Source organism: Colobus angolensis, unplaced genomic scaffold (genome assembly GCF_000951035.1).
Source record: "Colobus angolensis palliatus isolate OR3802 unplaced genomic scaffold, Cang.pa_1.0 Scaffold123, whole genome shotgun sequence".
Classification (NCBI taxonomy): Eukaryota; Metazoa; Chordata; class Mammalia; order Primates; family Cercopithecidae; genus Colobus; species Colobus angolensis.
In genome coordinates this window covers 2137366-2149618 of record NW_012113475.1, presented here as the reverse complement: position 1 = coordinate 2149618, position 12253 = coordinate 2137366, and the positions used below count along the sequence as shown (strand labels likewise).

At 37.0% G+C, this 12253-nt stretch overlaps 1 protein-coding gene across 2 annotated transcripts in view; it reads right to left on the bottom strand.

Annotated features, from left to right (window-relative positions):
* CCSER1 (coiled-coil serine-rich protein 1) overlaps nucleotides 1–12253 on the bottom strand; it is a 1373537-nt gene that overhangs the window by 1158022 nt on the left and 203262 nt on the right. For both annotated transcript variants that reach the window (XM_011932673.1, XM_011932681.1), the window contains exon 5: nucleotides 1932–2052. In XM_011932673.1, the coding sequence (XP_011788063.1) occupies nucleotides 1932–2052 (121 nt within the window). The remainder of the gene's footprint in view (nucleotides 1–1931; nucleotides 2053–12253) is intronic.

Sequence of the window (12253 nt, the reverse complement as noted above, 5' to 3'; positions counted from 1 at the left end):
GAAGTAATTCCATCCTAAATTAAAAAGAAATATTTGTTATCCAAAGACAATATCTCAACTTCCAGCATTAGTTTTATATTGGTGGTTGATTATTTTATGTCTTTTTTTTTTTTTTGAGATGGAGTTTCGCTCTTGTCACCCAGACTGGAGTGCAGAGACATAATCTCAGCTCACTGAAACCTCTGCCTCCCAGGTTCAAGTGATTATCCTGCCTCAGCCTCCCAAGTAGTTGGGATTACAGGTGCTTGCCACCATGCCTGGCTAGTTTTTTTGTATTTTTCGTAGAGACAGGGTTTCACCATGTTGGTCAGGCTGGTCTCAAACTGCTGACCTCAAGTGATCTGCCCACTTTGGCCTCCCAAAGCGCTGGGATTAAAGGTGTGAGTCAACTCGCCCAGCCCTATCTAGTATTTTTTTTCATATGGGAAATCCAAAATACACAAAACTGATATCATAAAGGGCTTTAGTAACTCTATTTATAAACAGTTGATGTGGCTATTTGACAACTATGTTTGTTGCAAAAAAATTACACAATGTATATGTTCTTGCCTCTCTATTATGATTTAGGCATTGCATTATGAGGTAAAGTATCTCCCACATTAAAAAGAAACAAACAAACTAAGGTTAAGAAGATTTATTTATTATTTATTTTAGAGACAGAGTCTTGCTTTGTCACCCAAGCTGGAGTAACGCAGTGGCATGGTCATAGCTCTTGGCAGCCTCAAAGTCCTGGGCTCAAATGATCCTTCCCCCTCAGCCTTGTGAGTATCTGTGACTATAGGTGCAAGCCACAGTGCACAGGGGTTAAGAAAATTGGGGGAGTTGGGGGAAGAATCTGCCTAAGGCCTGGATTCCTAGCCACTGAGTTATACTGTCTCTCAATAGCACAGCCAGAACAAATAACATAAAATAAAATTAAGTAGGTAAAAAATCATTTAAAATAAGAAATAAAGATACATACATTATATTTTAGTATTTAAATGTTTATGATTTAAATATAATAAAGAATTCTGACTTTTAAAATTAATGGTGATAATATTACCTATATTGAATATCCATTATCTTGACAACTCATCTATCTCTGCCTTCTTTTATCAATATCACCAATATGTCAATTGTGGAATCACCTTTCCCCTCCAAATTTCATTCTATATTCCAGGGCTTGTCATGCAACAACAAATTATCTAGACAATCACCACCAAATACTTTCGGATATAGCGATTGTTTCAGAAGTGCCATGTCAAACAAGCCAAGCTAGTCAAAGCCAATCCAATGACACTCAAATCTGGGTTATTTTTGCTTTGATTAAAAGGAATGAGAAATTACCTCTTTTCACTGGATTTGTGGAGACAATAAAAATCAATCCCAGTTGCTGCTGAAGGCAGCAATATCACCACTAGAGGATCCTCCCAGAAAATGAAAACCCCAGACAGAAGAGTCAAGCAAAAAGATGTAGATAGAGAGAATGACCCTTGATGATATCATTTGAGAACCAAAACTGTACTTGAAGAAATTGCTACCTTTGTACTTTATAAATTACATGAGCCGGTAACCACCAGCACTCTTGATTCTTTTTTCTGAAACCAGTTAACATTTGGCTTCTGTCATTGACAAACAAGAGTTTTGAGTTAATCACTATCTTGGCATTTATACTGTGTTGTCGTATGTTCACACCTATCTTTTAATTCTCGAAATAATAGTGTGAGGTATGTAGGATATAAACAATTTCCATTTGATAGCGCCATCATTAAGATCACAACTGAAGACAGAAGTTATTCATTGAGGCAATATAGAATAGATTATTTTTTAATGCACAAAATTTATTTCTTCTTTCTTTATACTAATATTAACACATTTATTATAAATCACATTTTCTTTTCAGTTATCTAATTGATTTTACAAGGCCTTGAAAAATTAAATGAACAACTCACTGTTTGGAAGGCTCAGGAAATTTTGGTTCTTCTCTTTTCTTCATTTCTATTGTTGGTTCCATAGGAGTAAGAACTACTGCAGCACATGAGACGACAGAGTGATATGAGTCCTCCCGGCAAACTGTTTGTTCAAAAAAACCAAGGAATTGTAAATGTCAAAATTATTTATGAACTAGTCTCACTTCTCCTTTTTCCCCCTTCTATATTTAGTCTAATAAAAGATCTAATTCTACTAAAACATTAATTATTAAATTATCCTTAAATATTTTCTGCTCTAAGTCTTTTCAGTCACTAGCTATATGACCTTGGGCAATTTTTCTTTTTTAAAGCCCAGGATGGAAAAGGTATTGCCAACAGTTTATAGTCGTTTTCTAAAAAAGCTTTTCATCCAAGAATGAAAAGTGCGCAAGTTATACATATACAGTTAAATGAATCTTTGCAACATGACCACACCTGCTAAGTCAGCATCAAGATCAATAAACAGTGCATCACCAGCACCCTAAATCCTCCTGTGGTACCCCTTCCCAAACACTACTGTAGCCTCTGAACTTTAACCACTATCATCATTTATAGAACCATAAAGAAGTTTTGCCTATTTCTGACCTTTATACAAACGGGATCATATTCTTTTGGGAGCATTTTTTTTATTGTTTCTTTTGTTTTGTTTTTTGAGATGGAGTCTCACTCTGTCACCCAGGGTGGAGTGCAGTGGAACGATCTTGGCTCACTGCAACCTCCGCCTCCCAAGTTCAAGGGATTCTCCTGCATCAGTCTCCCAAGTAGCTGGGATTACAGGCACCCGCCATCATGCTGGCTAATTTTTGTATTTTTAGTAGAGACTGGGTTTCACCAGGTTGGCCAGGCTGCTCTTGAACTTCTGACCTCGTGATCCGCCTGCCTCAGCCTCCCAGAGTGCTGGGATTACAGGCATGAGCCACCGCACTAGGCCCTTTTATTTTTTTTGAGAAGGAGTCTCGCTCTGTCACTCAGGCTGGAGTGCAGTGGCATGATCTCAGCTTAATGCAACCTCTGCCTCCCAGGTTCAAGTGATTCTCCTGCCTCAGCCTCCCGAGTAGCTAGGACTACAGGCGCGTCCTACGACGCCCAGCTAATTTTTGTATTTTTTAGTAGAGACAAAGTTTCACCATGTTGGCCAGGATGGTCTCAATCTCCTGACCTCATGATCCGCCCACCTCCACCTCCCAAAGTGCTGGGATTACAGGCGTGTGCCACCGCACCTGGCCCAAGCATATTCTTTTATGCGTTTTTTATTTCATTCAATGTGTGCTTATAAGATTCATCTATGTCTAGTAGTAGCTGGTTCATTCTCATAGCTGTGTGGCTTTCCACTGGTGAATATACCACGATTTCCTTATACATTTCATTAATAATGAACACAAGCTACTTTCAGTTTGGGGCTATTTCAATTGTCTATGAACATTCTAGTACTTTTTTAAACAGTGCACAAACACATTTATATTGAAAAAAATATCAAGAAGCTGTAATCGTTTCTAGGATATAATCATGTTTTATGTTCTGCTTTAGTAGCTACTGCCAAATACAACTCAGAACTGTCTGTACTAATTTGCATTGCCAACAATAGAGAAAGAGTTCCAGTTGTTCCACATCCACACCAACACTTAGTTTTGTCACTTTTTTCTTATTAAAGTTTTAATGTTGTATTAATTTTCTATTGCAGCATAAAAAATTAATACAAACTTAGCGGCTTAAAACAACATCCATTAATCATTTCATAGTTCTAGAGATCGGAAGTCCAGATGGGTTCAACTGGGTTCCCTGATTAGGGTCTTACAAGGCCAAAATCAAGGTATCAATGAGTCTGGGCTCTTATCTAATGTCTCTGTGTGAAGAATCCACTTCCAGACTTACTCAGGTTAACAGAATTTACTTCCTTCCAGTAGCAGGATTCGAGTCTCCTTTTACCTTGCTAGCTGTTGTGTCTAGGGACCACTCTCAGCTTCTAGGGCTACTCACAGGTTCATGGCCTATGGCCCATCCATCTCAGTAGGGGGGAACATCCTTCACATTGAAGCCCTCTCGTGCTTTAAATATCTCTGATTTCTTCTTCTGCTACCAACTAGGGAAAAAAAAATTCTTTCTGCTTTTAAAGGGCTCGTGTGATTAGGTTAGGCCTACCCAGATTATCTCCTTTTTGATAAACTCAAAGTCAACTTATTAGTAGCCTTAATTACATCTGCAAAATCCCTTTTGCCAACTAACAGTCATAGCAGTGATGCCCTATCATCTTCCCAGTGAAGAAAAATTAAGGGCTGGAGTCATGTGTCATCTTAGAATTCTGCCTACCAAAGTCGTTCTTTTAAGTATATAGTGGTATGGCACTGTAACTTCAATTTATGTATTTCTGATAATGAATGAAATTGAATATATATAGAGTATATTCAGTCCTCTTTTTACATGGTTCTAATATGCAAAAATTTCAGTTACATGGTTTAGTTAAATAACACCAGTCACCCCCCAAAAACAGGGTTCAAATTGCAGTTCACATGGTATACTAACTGTGAGTAATTGTATAAAGCACAAACTTCTTTAGTAGCACTTCAGTACACAAATCACTATATAAATAAAAGAGATACATCATTATCAGTGACACACACATCACGTCTTTCAAAATCTGTCAATTATTGATAACTGGGCATTACTTACTCAGTTTAAGCACATAAATCATAATGTGTAGTTGCATTGCTTCCTTGTCTCCTCGTGATAAATTTATGTGACATTTTATAAAAAATAGACAATGTAAGGAAAAAATTTGCCAATGAAAATGAAAGTAGAGAAAATAAAAACTGATAGTGAAACCCCATCTGTACTTAAAATACAAAAAATTAGCCGGGCATGGTGGCATGCATGTGTAGTCCCAATTATTTGGGAAGCTGAGGCAGGAGAATTGCTTGAACCTAAGAGGCTGAGGTTGCAGTGAGCCGAGATCAGGCCACTGCACTGCAGTCTGGGCGACAGAGTGAGACTCTGTCTCAAAAAAAAAAGAAAAAAAAAAACAACATGGAAAGTGCTGGCTGGGCACGGTGCTTCACACCTGTAATCCCAGCACTTCGGGAGGCAGAGGTGGGCAGAGCACGAGGTTAAGAGATTAAGACCATTCTGGCCATCATGGTGAAAGCCTGTCTCTAATAAAAATACAAAAACTAGCTGGACGTGGTGGCACGTGCCTGTAATCCCAGCTACTCAGGAGGCTGAGGCAGGAGAATTACTTGATCCAGGGAGTCGGAGGTTGCAGTGAGCCAAGATCGCGCCACTGCACTCTAGCCTGGCCACAGGGCGAGACTCCGTCTCAAAAACAAAATGGATAGTGCTAGAAGTGATATTTGAATCAAATAAAAAAAAATGGAGTGTGACAAACAGGAACAGTCAAGTTTTAATTACTCCATTATTTAATTTTACTTATAAAGTTAATTTTAATAATGTATAAAAAATTTCATTCACTTATACATTTTATAAAGGTAAATTATGGAACAGCAGACAATTATAACATAATGCAATGTAAAAAACATGAGACAGTGTCAAGCCATTCCATATTCAAACAGATTTGCAGCATCCATGGGTTGAAAAATCAATGATACATTTTTCACAATTATTTCCAACCATAGATATAAATAACAGTTTGAGGCAACAACATAAAAAGCTACATGCTAAATTTCCTCTTCTGTGAAAATAATTTTTGTTGTTAATGTATTGCATGAAGAGTAGAATATTCTGTCTTAGGCTTCTGTCACTAGAGAGTATCAGAGCAAGGCTAACTGTAAAATAAAAGTGCCCATTTATTTCTAGACAGATGAGGCCTTTTGGCCAAGATCAGGGTCACTTAACAACTACTGGAACTGCACCTAGTAGAAGTCAGTTGTCAGTAACCATCAGTTAATAAGAAAAGGATGATTCAGGCCTAAGAAACCAATGTTTAATTATAGGTTTTAAAAGAAGAGAAAATACATGATAGTCACAAAAATTGCTCATCCTAAAACTTGGTTCTAAGCACTAGTCTTATTTATTTCTAGATAGTCATTAAATATATAAACACCAAAATGAACAAGGCTTCCAGGGACCACTCATTCAGAGATCTGCAAACCTCAGGGCAGAGTAGAAATCATTTTTAGCTTTGAAATGAAGTAGTCTGACCTTGTCACGTAACCTTTTATTACACCACAAAAACTATGCTATTATAGGAAATGACTTTCTATTATTGCTGTATTCCCTAAAATGTTTCTTTCAGATTCATAACAAACTGAGATACAAAATCTAAACACTAAAATTTTAAACGACTCCTTTTCTCCAGTTCGGCTACATCAAAATAATTTTATTTAATTACTGAATTTCAATCATTGTTTTATTTTTTAGTTTATAAAATCATTGCTAAAGCATAAAAAAAGCAATATATTTTATATGTTAATAAATTTCACAAAACTACCAAAGATTCACCAGAAGTGGCATTTTTGCCTTCCATGCAAAATTAAAACATTTAAATGACTGAAAGTGCCTAGAGCGGTTATAAGTAATGTGTCTTTGATATTCCTGTATTATATTTTATTTATACATATTTATTACATTTGAGATCACCACTCCAGTTCACCAAAATAGTTTACTATCAATTGGCAAATTGCAGCCTTTAAAAAGAGAATTTGCTTTTGACTTGGTAGAGTGTTCACTTTTCTATCTTCTGTTCCAAATATCCAGGATCCATGTATCTACCATGGAACAACCCACTGAGAAAGCTTAACCTAGCAAAAGAATAAATTATTTAACAAATATTTAAATGACATGATAGACACAATTCTGCACTAACTGTGCATTGACTCTTACTGTATTGTTTTTACCCTTCAGAAAAGTTCTATGGCATAAGTATTACTATTACTGCCATTGCACTTTTCAAGTTCACACAGTTTGAGTATAGAAAACCCCGAATTTGATCTATCTGTCGCTAGTCCTCATGCTATTGAACATACTTCATGCTGACTCTCATTTAAACATATCAAGTGCTCTGAAGTACTAGTGTAAATATAATAGTTTATCTTTTTCAATGTTTATATTCAATAATATTCCTACATCTGAATTCTTTATTGTAAGAAAAACTGTGAAACCATCAAGCAGTTTGTTTGTACAACCATATTATTTAAGACTGTATTTTGAACAGCCATATTATTTAAGGCTAGTATCATCTTGAGATTTTTTTAAGATGTGAAAGAATTGCATAAAATTATCAATATCCTAAAGTAAAAACTTCTGAAAAATTAATTCATATCAGAACATACCACAATTTTGACTCATCATAAAAATACTTTGGGTTCTAAGTTCTGTCCTTCAAAATGACTTACAACAATGTTTTTTCTATTGTTCCAATGGAAAAAGAGTGTTTTGCATTTGTTCTCCCATTAGTAAACTATGAATAATCTTTCACTTGGGTTGTGGTGATGATTAAATGAATTAATGCATGTAAAGTGCTTAGTATAATGTCAGGAAAATGATATTCTTTTAAAATGTTAGCAGATATGATTTATAACTGTTTTACTTTACGAGATGGTGTCTTATTATTTGCCCAAGCTGGAGTCTAGTGGCTATTCACAGGTGTAATCATGATGCACTACCCTTCAAAGTCCCGGGCTCAAGCGATCCTCCTGCCTCAGCCACCTGAGTAGCTGGGACTACAGGTATATGCCACCATACCTGGCTGATTTTTTGTTGTTGTTTGTTTGTTTTATATGTCAACTTGGCTAGGCTACAAGCCCCAATTATTCAAATACTAACCCAAATGTTGCTGTGAAAGTATCTTCTCTACAGGTAAATTCCATAGACTGTTAGCTTTAAGTGATATTATCTTAGGTAATCTGGATGGGTCTGAGTTAATCAGTTAAAAAAAGCTTAAAGCAGAGTTAAGGCTTCCTGAAGATAGAAATTCTACCCTTGTCAAAAGTTCCCTCCTGCTCTACCTGATAGTCAGCTCTACATATTTTGGACTTACCTAACCAGTCCCCAAAATCACATACGTTGATTATTTGTTATAAAAACAAATAGACAAAATAAACTTCTTTATATCTTTTACTGACCTGTTTCTCTGGTTGATAAATACGTAAGTTAACAATGACATTTTGGTATTAAATATCAGTTTTAGTGAACCAGTAAATATTTCCTTTTAGTGCCTATACAAAGTTTTTTGATGAAATAGTATTAATCCAGAATTGAAAGAATTGAAAAGAAGCAGTTAAGATAAAAGTCATTGATCATGACTGTAAATAGCACACACCGAGCAAAAGCAGGCATATATATTCATTCCTTAGTAGCATTAATTGAACTATTCCATATCCAGACACTGTAGTAGGTGCTGAACTTGTGAAGATAAAACACAAAACATTTGCCTTGCAGTAACTTAAAGTGTAGTAGGAGATGATATCATTTAGAAAGTGTAATCACAGAAGCCAGCCAAGTAAAGTAACTGGCAGGATGAAAACAGTAGAACTGCTGCAGTCTTGTTCACTCCTGTTACTTAGTAGAGTGCCAGGCACTAAAAAGGCACTCAATAATATTTGGTAAATGAATGAAAGACTGAAGAAAAACGAAGTGAGGCATGGGGGAAATGAAAAGGTGCTAGCCAAGCATAGGAAAAAGTGTGCTAAAAGGCAATAAAATATGGGAAAATGTTATATATAAGACACAAGAAGTTGAGGAAGACTGAGCTAGAGACATAGGTCACTGGCAATACCTTAAACACCTTCTAAGCAACTTAAAAGCATTAGTATTTGATCCTAAAGTTAATGGGAATTGATATCAATCATTAAACAAAGAGCAACATGATCAGCTTCATATATTTTAAAAAATAGCCTGGGCAACACCTAAGTGCAGGAACAAGATTGAGTGAAACCACTGACAGCACGATTGAAATAAACAAAATGAGAAATGATGAGGGCTTCTTATTATTTGAAGTAGCAGTGTAGTGGACAAGAGGGGAAAAAGTCGAGTGCAGAGTATTCAGAAATGTTAACACTTCTGTTTCAAATATATAGTCACAGTCTATATCTACTTATTTGCTTTATTAAGATGAAATACAATTCTCAGTACATTACAAAATCAGAAAACACAGTGACAGTACAGATGGGTAAGAGAGAACAGCCATCAAAAGAAGAAAGCAAAGACCTTCAAATTATTAGGAGACAATTTAGTTTACAATTTAAATTTAAAAATATTCTGTACAACCATATTATTTAAGGCTAATATCATCTTGAGACATTTGTTAAGATGTGAAGGAATTGCATAGAAATTGTCAATATCCTAAAGTAAAAACTTCTTAAAAAATAACACAGAAAAACAGATGAAAATAAGTATACCATGGAAACTCAGACAAAACTACAAAATGTAAATGAAAATATTAAATTTGGTCAGGCTTACATCACATCATCCAAATTCCGGTAATTTTGTTGCTGTGTGCCAACAGTAACCTTTCATTTTATGACAGATGGTTGGAATATATCAGGTCTATCATAATTGAAATTGCATATTTTTGAGCCATTTAATCTCAATTTTTTTCTTGCCTTAGCTTTTGGGTAGTTCTTTTCACAAATATTTTGTTGAGAAATTTTTTTTCTAGAATAAAATTGAAATCTCAAAAGTGATAGAAAAAACTAGCAAAATTATGAATTCCATTTGTAAGGTTACCGATCTTATTAAAACTCAAAACACTTTAGTATATTTGGGACTGGCAAAAAAGTGTCCTTCATTTCAAACATAAGCCGACATCGCCAATGATGTTCTTGAATGTCGAACATGAAACAAGCATTTATAAAGTCCCTACTAATTGTAAAGTTAAAAATATTATGAATAAAGTGTCATTTATTTTAATAAACATAAAATTAAGTTAAAATGTTGTCATTAGGGTGGGCACTAATCCAGTATGACTGGTGCCCTTTTAAGAAGAAGAGATTATGACACAGACAGACACAGTGGAAAAACATCTGAAGACACAGAAAAAAGCCATCTAGAAACCAAAAAGAGAGGCCTCAGGAGAAATCAACTCTGCGGACACACTGAATTTGAACTTCTAGACTCCAGAACTGTGAGATAATAAATGTTTGTTGCTTACGTCACCAAGACAATAATACCTTTTGTTATGCCAGTCCTAGCAAACTAATTTAAAGAGCATTTTAGGTGGAGGACTAGAGAATTACTTTTACTAATATTAATAATTAAATAAAAAGATCTCAGAGTTCTAGTTGAAACTCCTGCCTAATGGCTGAATCTACATTGCTACTATTCCTATCCTCTTCCATTCCAAATATCTCTGACAGATGTCCAGTTCATACTTCAATAATTCTAATGCTGGAAAATATCTTACCTTGTCATTATGGTTCCCTCCTTCCCAATGTGACCTAAGCTTTTAGGGTATTTAAAACTAGATTGTGTAGAGTTGTATGAATTTGCATGTGTTTATATCTATATATATGTACACACACATACATACACTATCCATATCTATATATGTACACACATGCACACATGTATGCATATATTACATATATAATATATACTTTAAACACACACATATGTTTAAAACATGCATACAACAGACAGCATCAGAAAGAATAGAATAATAAACAATTATTATTGCTGATAAACTAGATACTAAAAACTTTATCAGCATTTTCTCCATTGCATAGCCACCCTTTAGAGCAGAAGACGTTACCTAGGTAAAGTGTTTTTCAAGCTTCCATAAAAAGTGATGTGTAAGAACTGTAGCACCACTGGAAGTCTGTGAAGTCCTTCATCACTGACACAAATTCTACACATAATATTAGAATGGTATCAACATCTGTAGTCTGCTCTTTCTAAGTAGTTCACATGAGAAGGTTTATGACTTGTTCATTAAAGATTTCATTTTAATATTGGCAGGACCATTAAAACTTGCTGTGGCAAGGCCGGGCATGGTGGCTCACACCTGTAATCCCCACAATATGGGGAGCCAAGGTGGGTGGATCACCTGAGGTCAGGAGTTCGAGACCAGCCTGGCCAAAAGGGTGAAACTCTGTCTCTATTCAAAACAAAAAAAAATTAGCCAGGCATGGCATATAGACATGGCACATGTCTATAGTCCCAGTTGCTCAGGAGCTGAGGCAGAAGAATCGCTTGAACCTGGAAAGTGGAGGTTGTAGTAAGCTGAGATGGTGCCACTGCACTCCAGCTTGGGCAACAGAGCAAAATTCCATCGCAAAAAAAAAAAAAAAAAAAAAAAAAAAAAAAAAAAAACTTGTTGTGACAAGACTCTATTTTCTCAAGATGGCAGCACCAATATACATTCTGATGGCAGCAGTGGTCCATGTGGTGTGGTAGCTCTGAAGATGCTGGTTGCAGTGTGGGAGGTGTAGCTGGGGCTGTGCACTCCATGGAGCAGGTGAGAGGAGGAACTCTTGGGAGCCCAGGAATTCCCCTGACCTCAGCAGGCTCCCAGTGTCAGAAATTTCCTTGAATCTGGTGCCTGCTCCAATTTTGGAGCAAAGTTGTGCAAAGCCTGGGCACTGCCATGACCCTGCTGGGTATACACATGCTCAGTGTGGCACCAACATGCCAGAACCCTGCTGCCTGGAGCCCCTCTGGACTTTGGGTGCTGATAAGCATGGAAGGGAGGCAAAGGAGAGGCCTATGGGAAGGTTGGCACAGGTCTGCAGGCTGTGGATGGCAGGTTTGACAGCAGAAAGCAGACAGGCTCCTGGGTGGAAAGAAGTGGGTCCCTGGTGAAGCCTCACCTTTATGCTGGTGATGGCCTGAAGCCTGGGTGCCAGGCTGCCAATTGCGTGGAGCAGAGTGGAAATTATGCTGCTTTTTCCAGGTCCAGCCATGGACCAATCAGCACACACTTCCTCCTCTTTGAAGCCCATAAAACCCTGGACTCAGCCAGACTTGCAGAGACATTGGGAAAACCTGTCTGTAGGCTTGAGCTACCCACTGTGGGACTTCTCTCAGCTGAGAGCTGAACAGACCTCTGGATGACCTGCCTGTAGAAAGAAGCTACCCACTTCAGGTCTCTTGAGAGCTGTAGTGTAGCCCAATAAAACACCTCTTTGCCTTGCTTACCCTCCAGTTGTCCGTGTACCTCATTCTTCCTGGAAACAAGACAAGTACTTGGGACCTGCTGAATGGCACAAACAGGGCTGAAACATGCCCCCCAGTCACCATGTTGCAAGCACGAGAAGAGAAGAAGAAAGAAGAGAGAAAAGAGAACGAGAGAAGAGCTGTGGCCCTTTGGGGAGCCAGGGCTCTTACACCCTATTTGGGGCTCTTCAGTTCCTGGG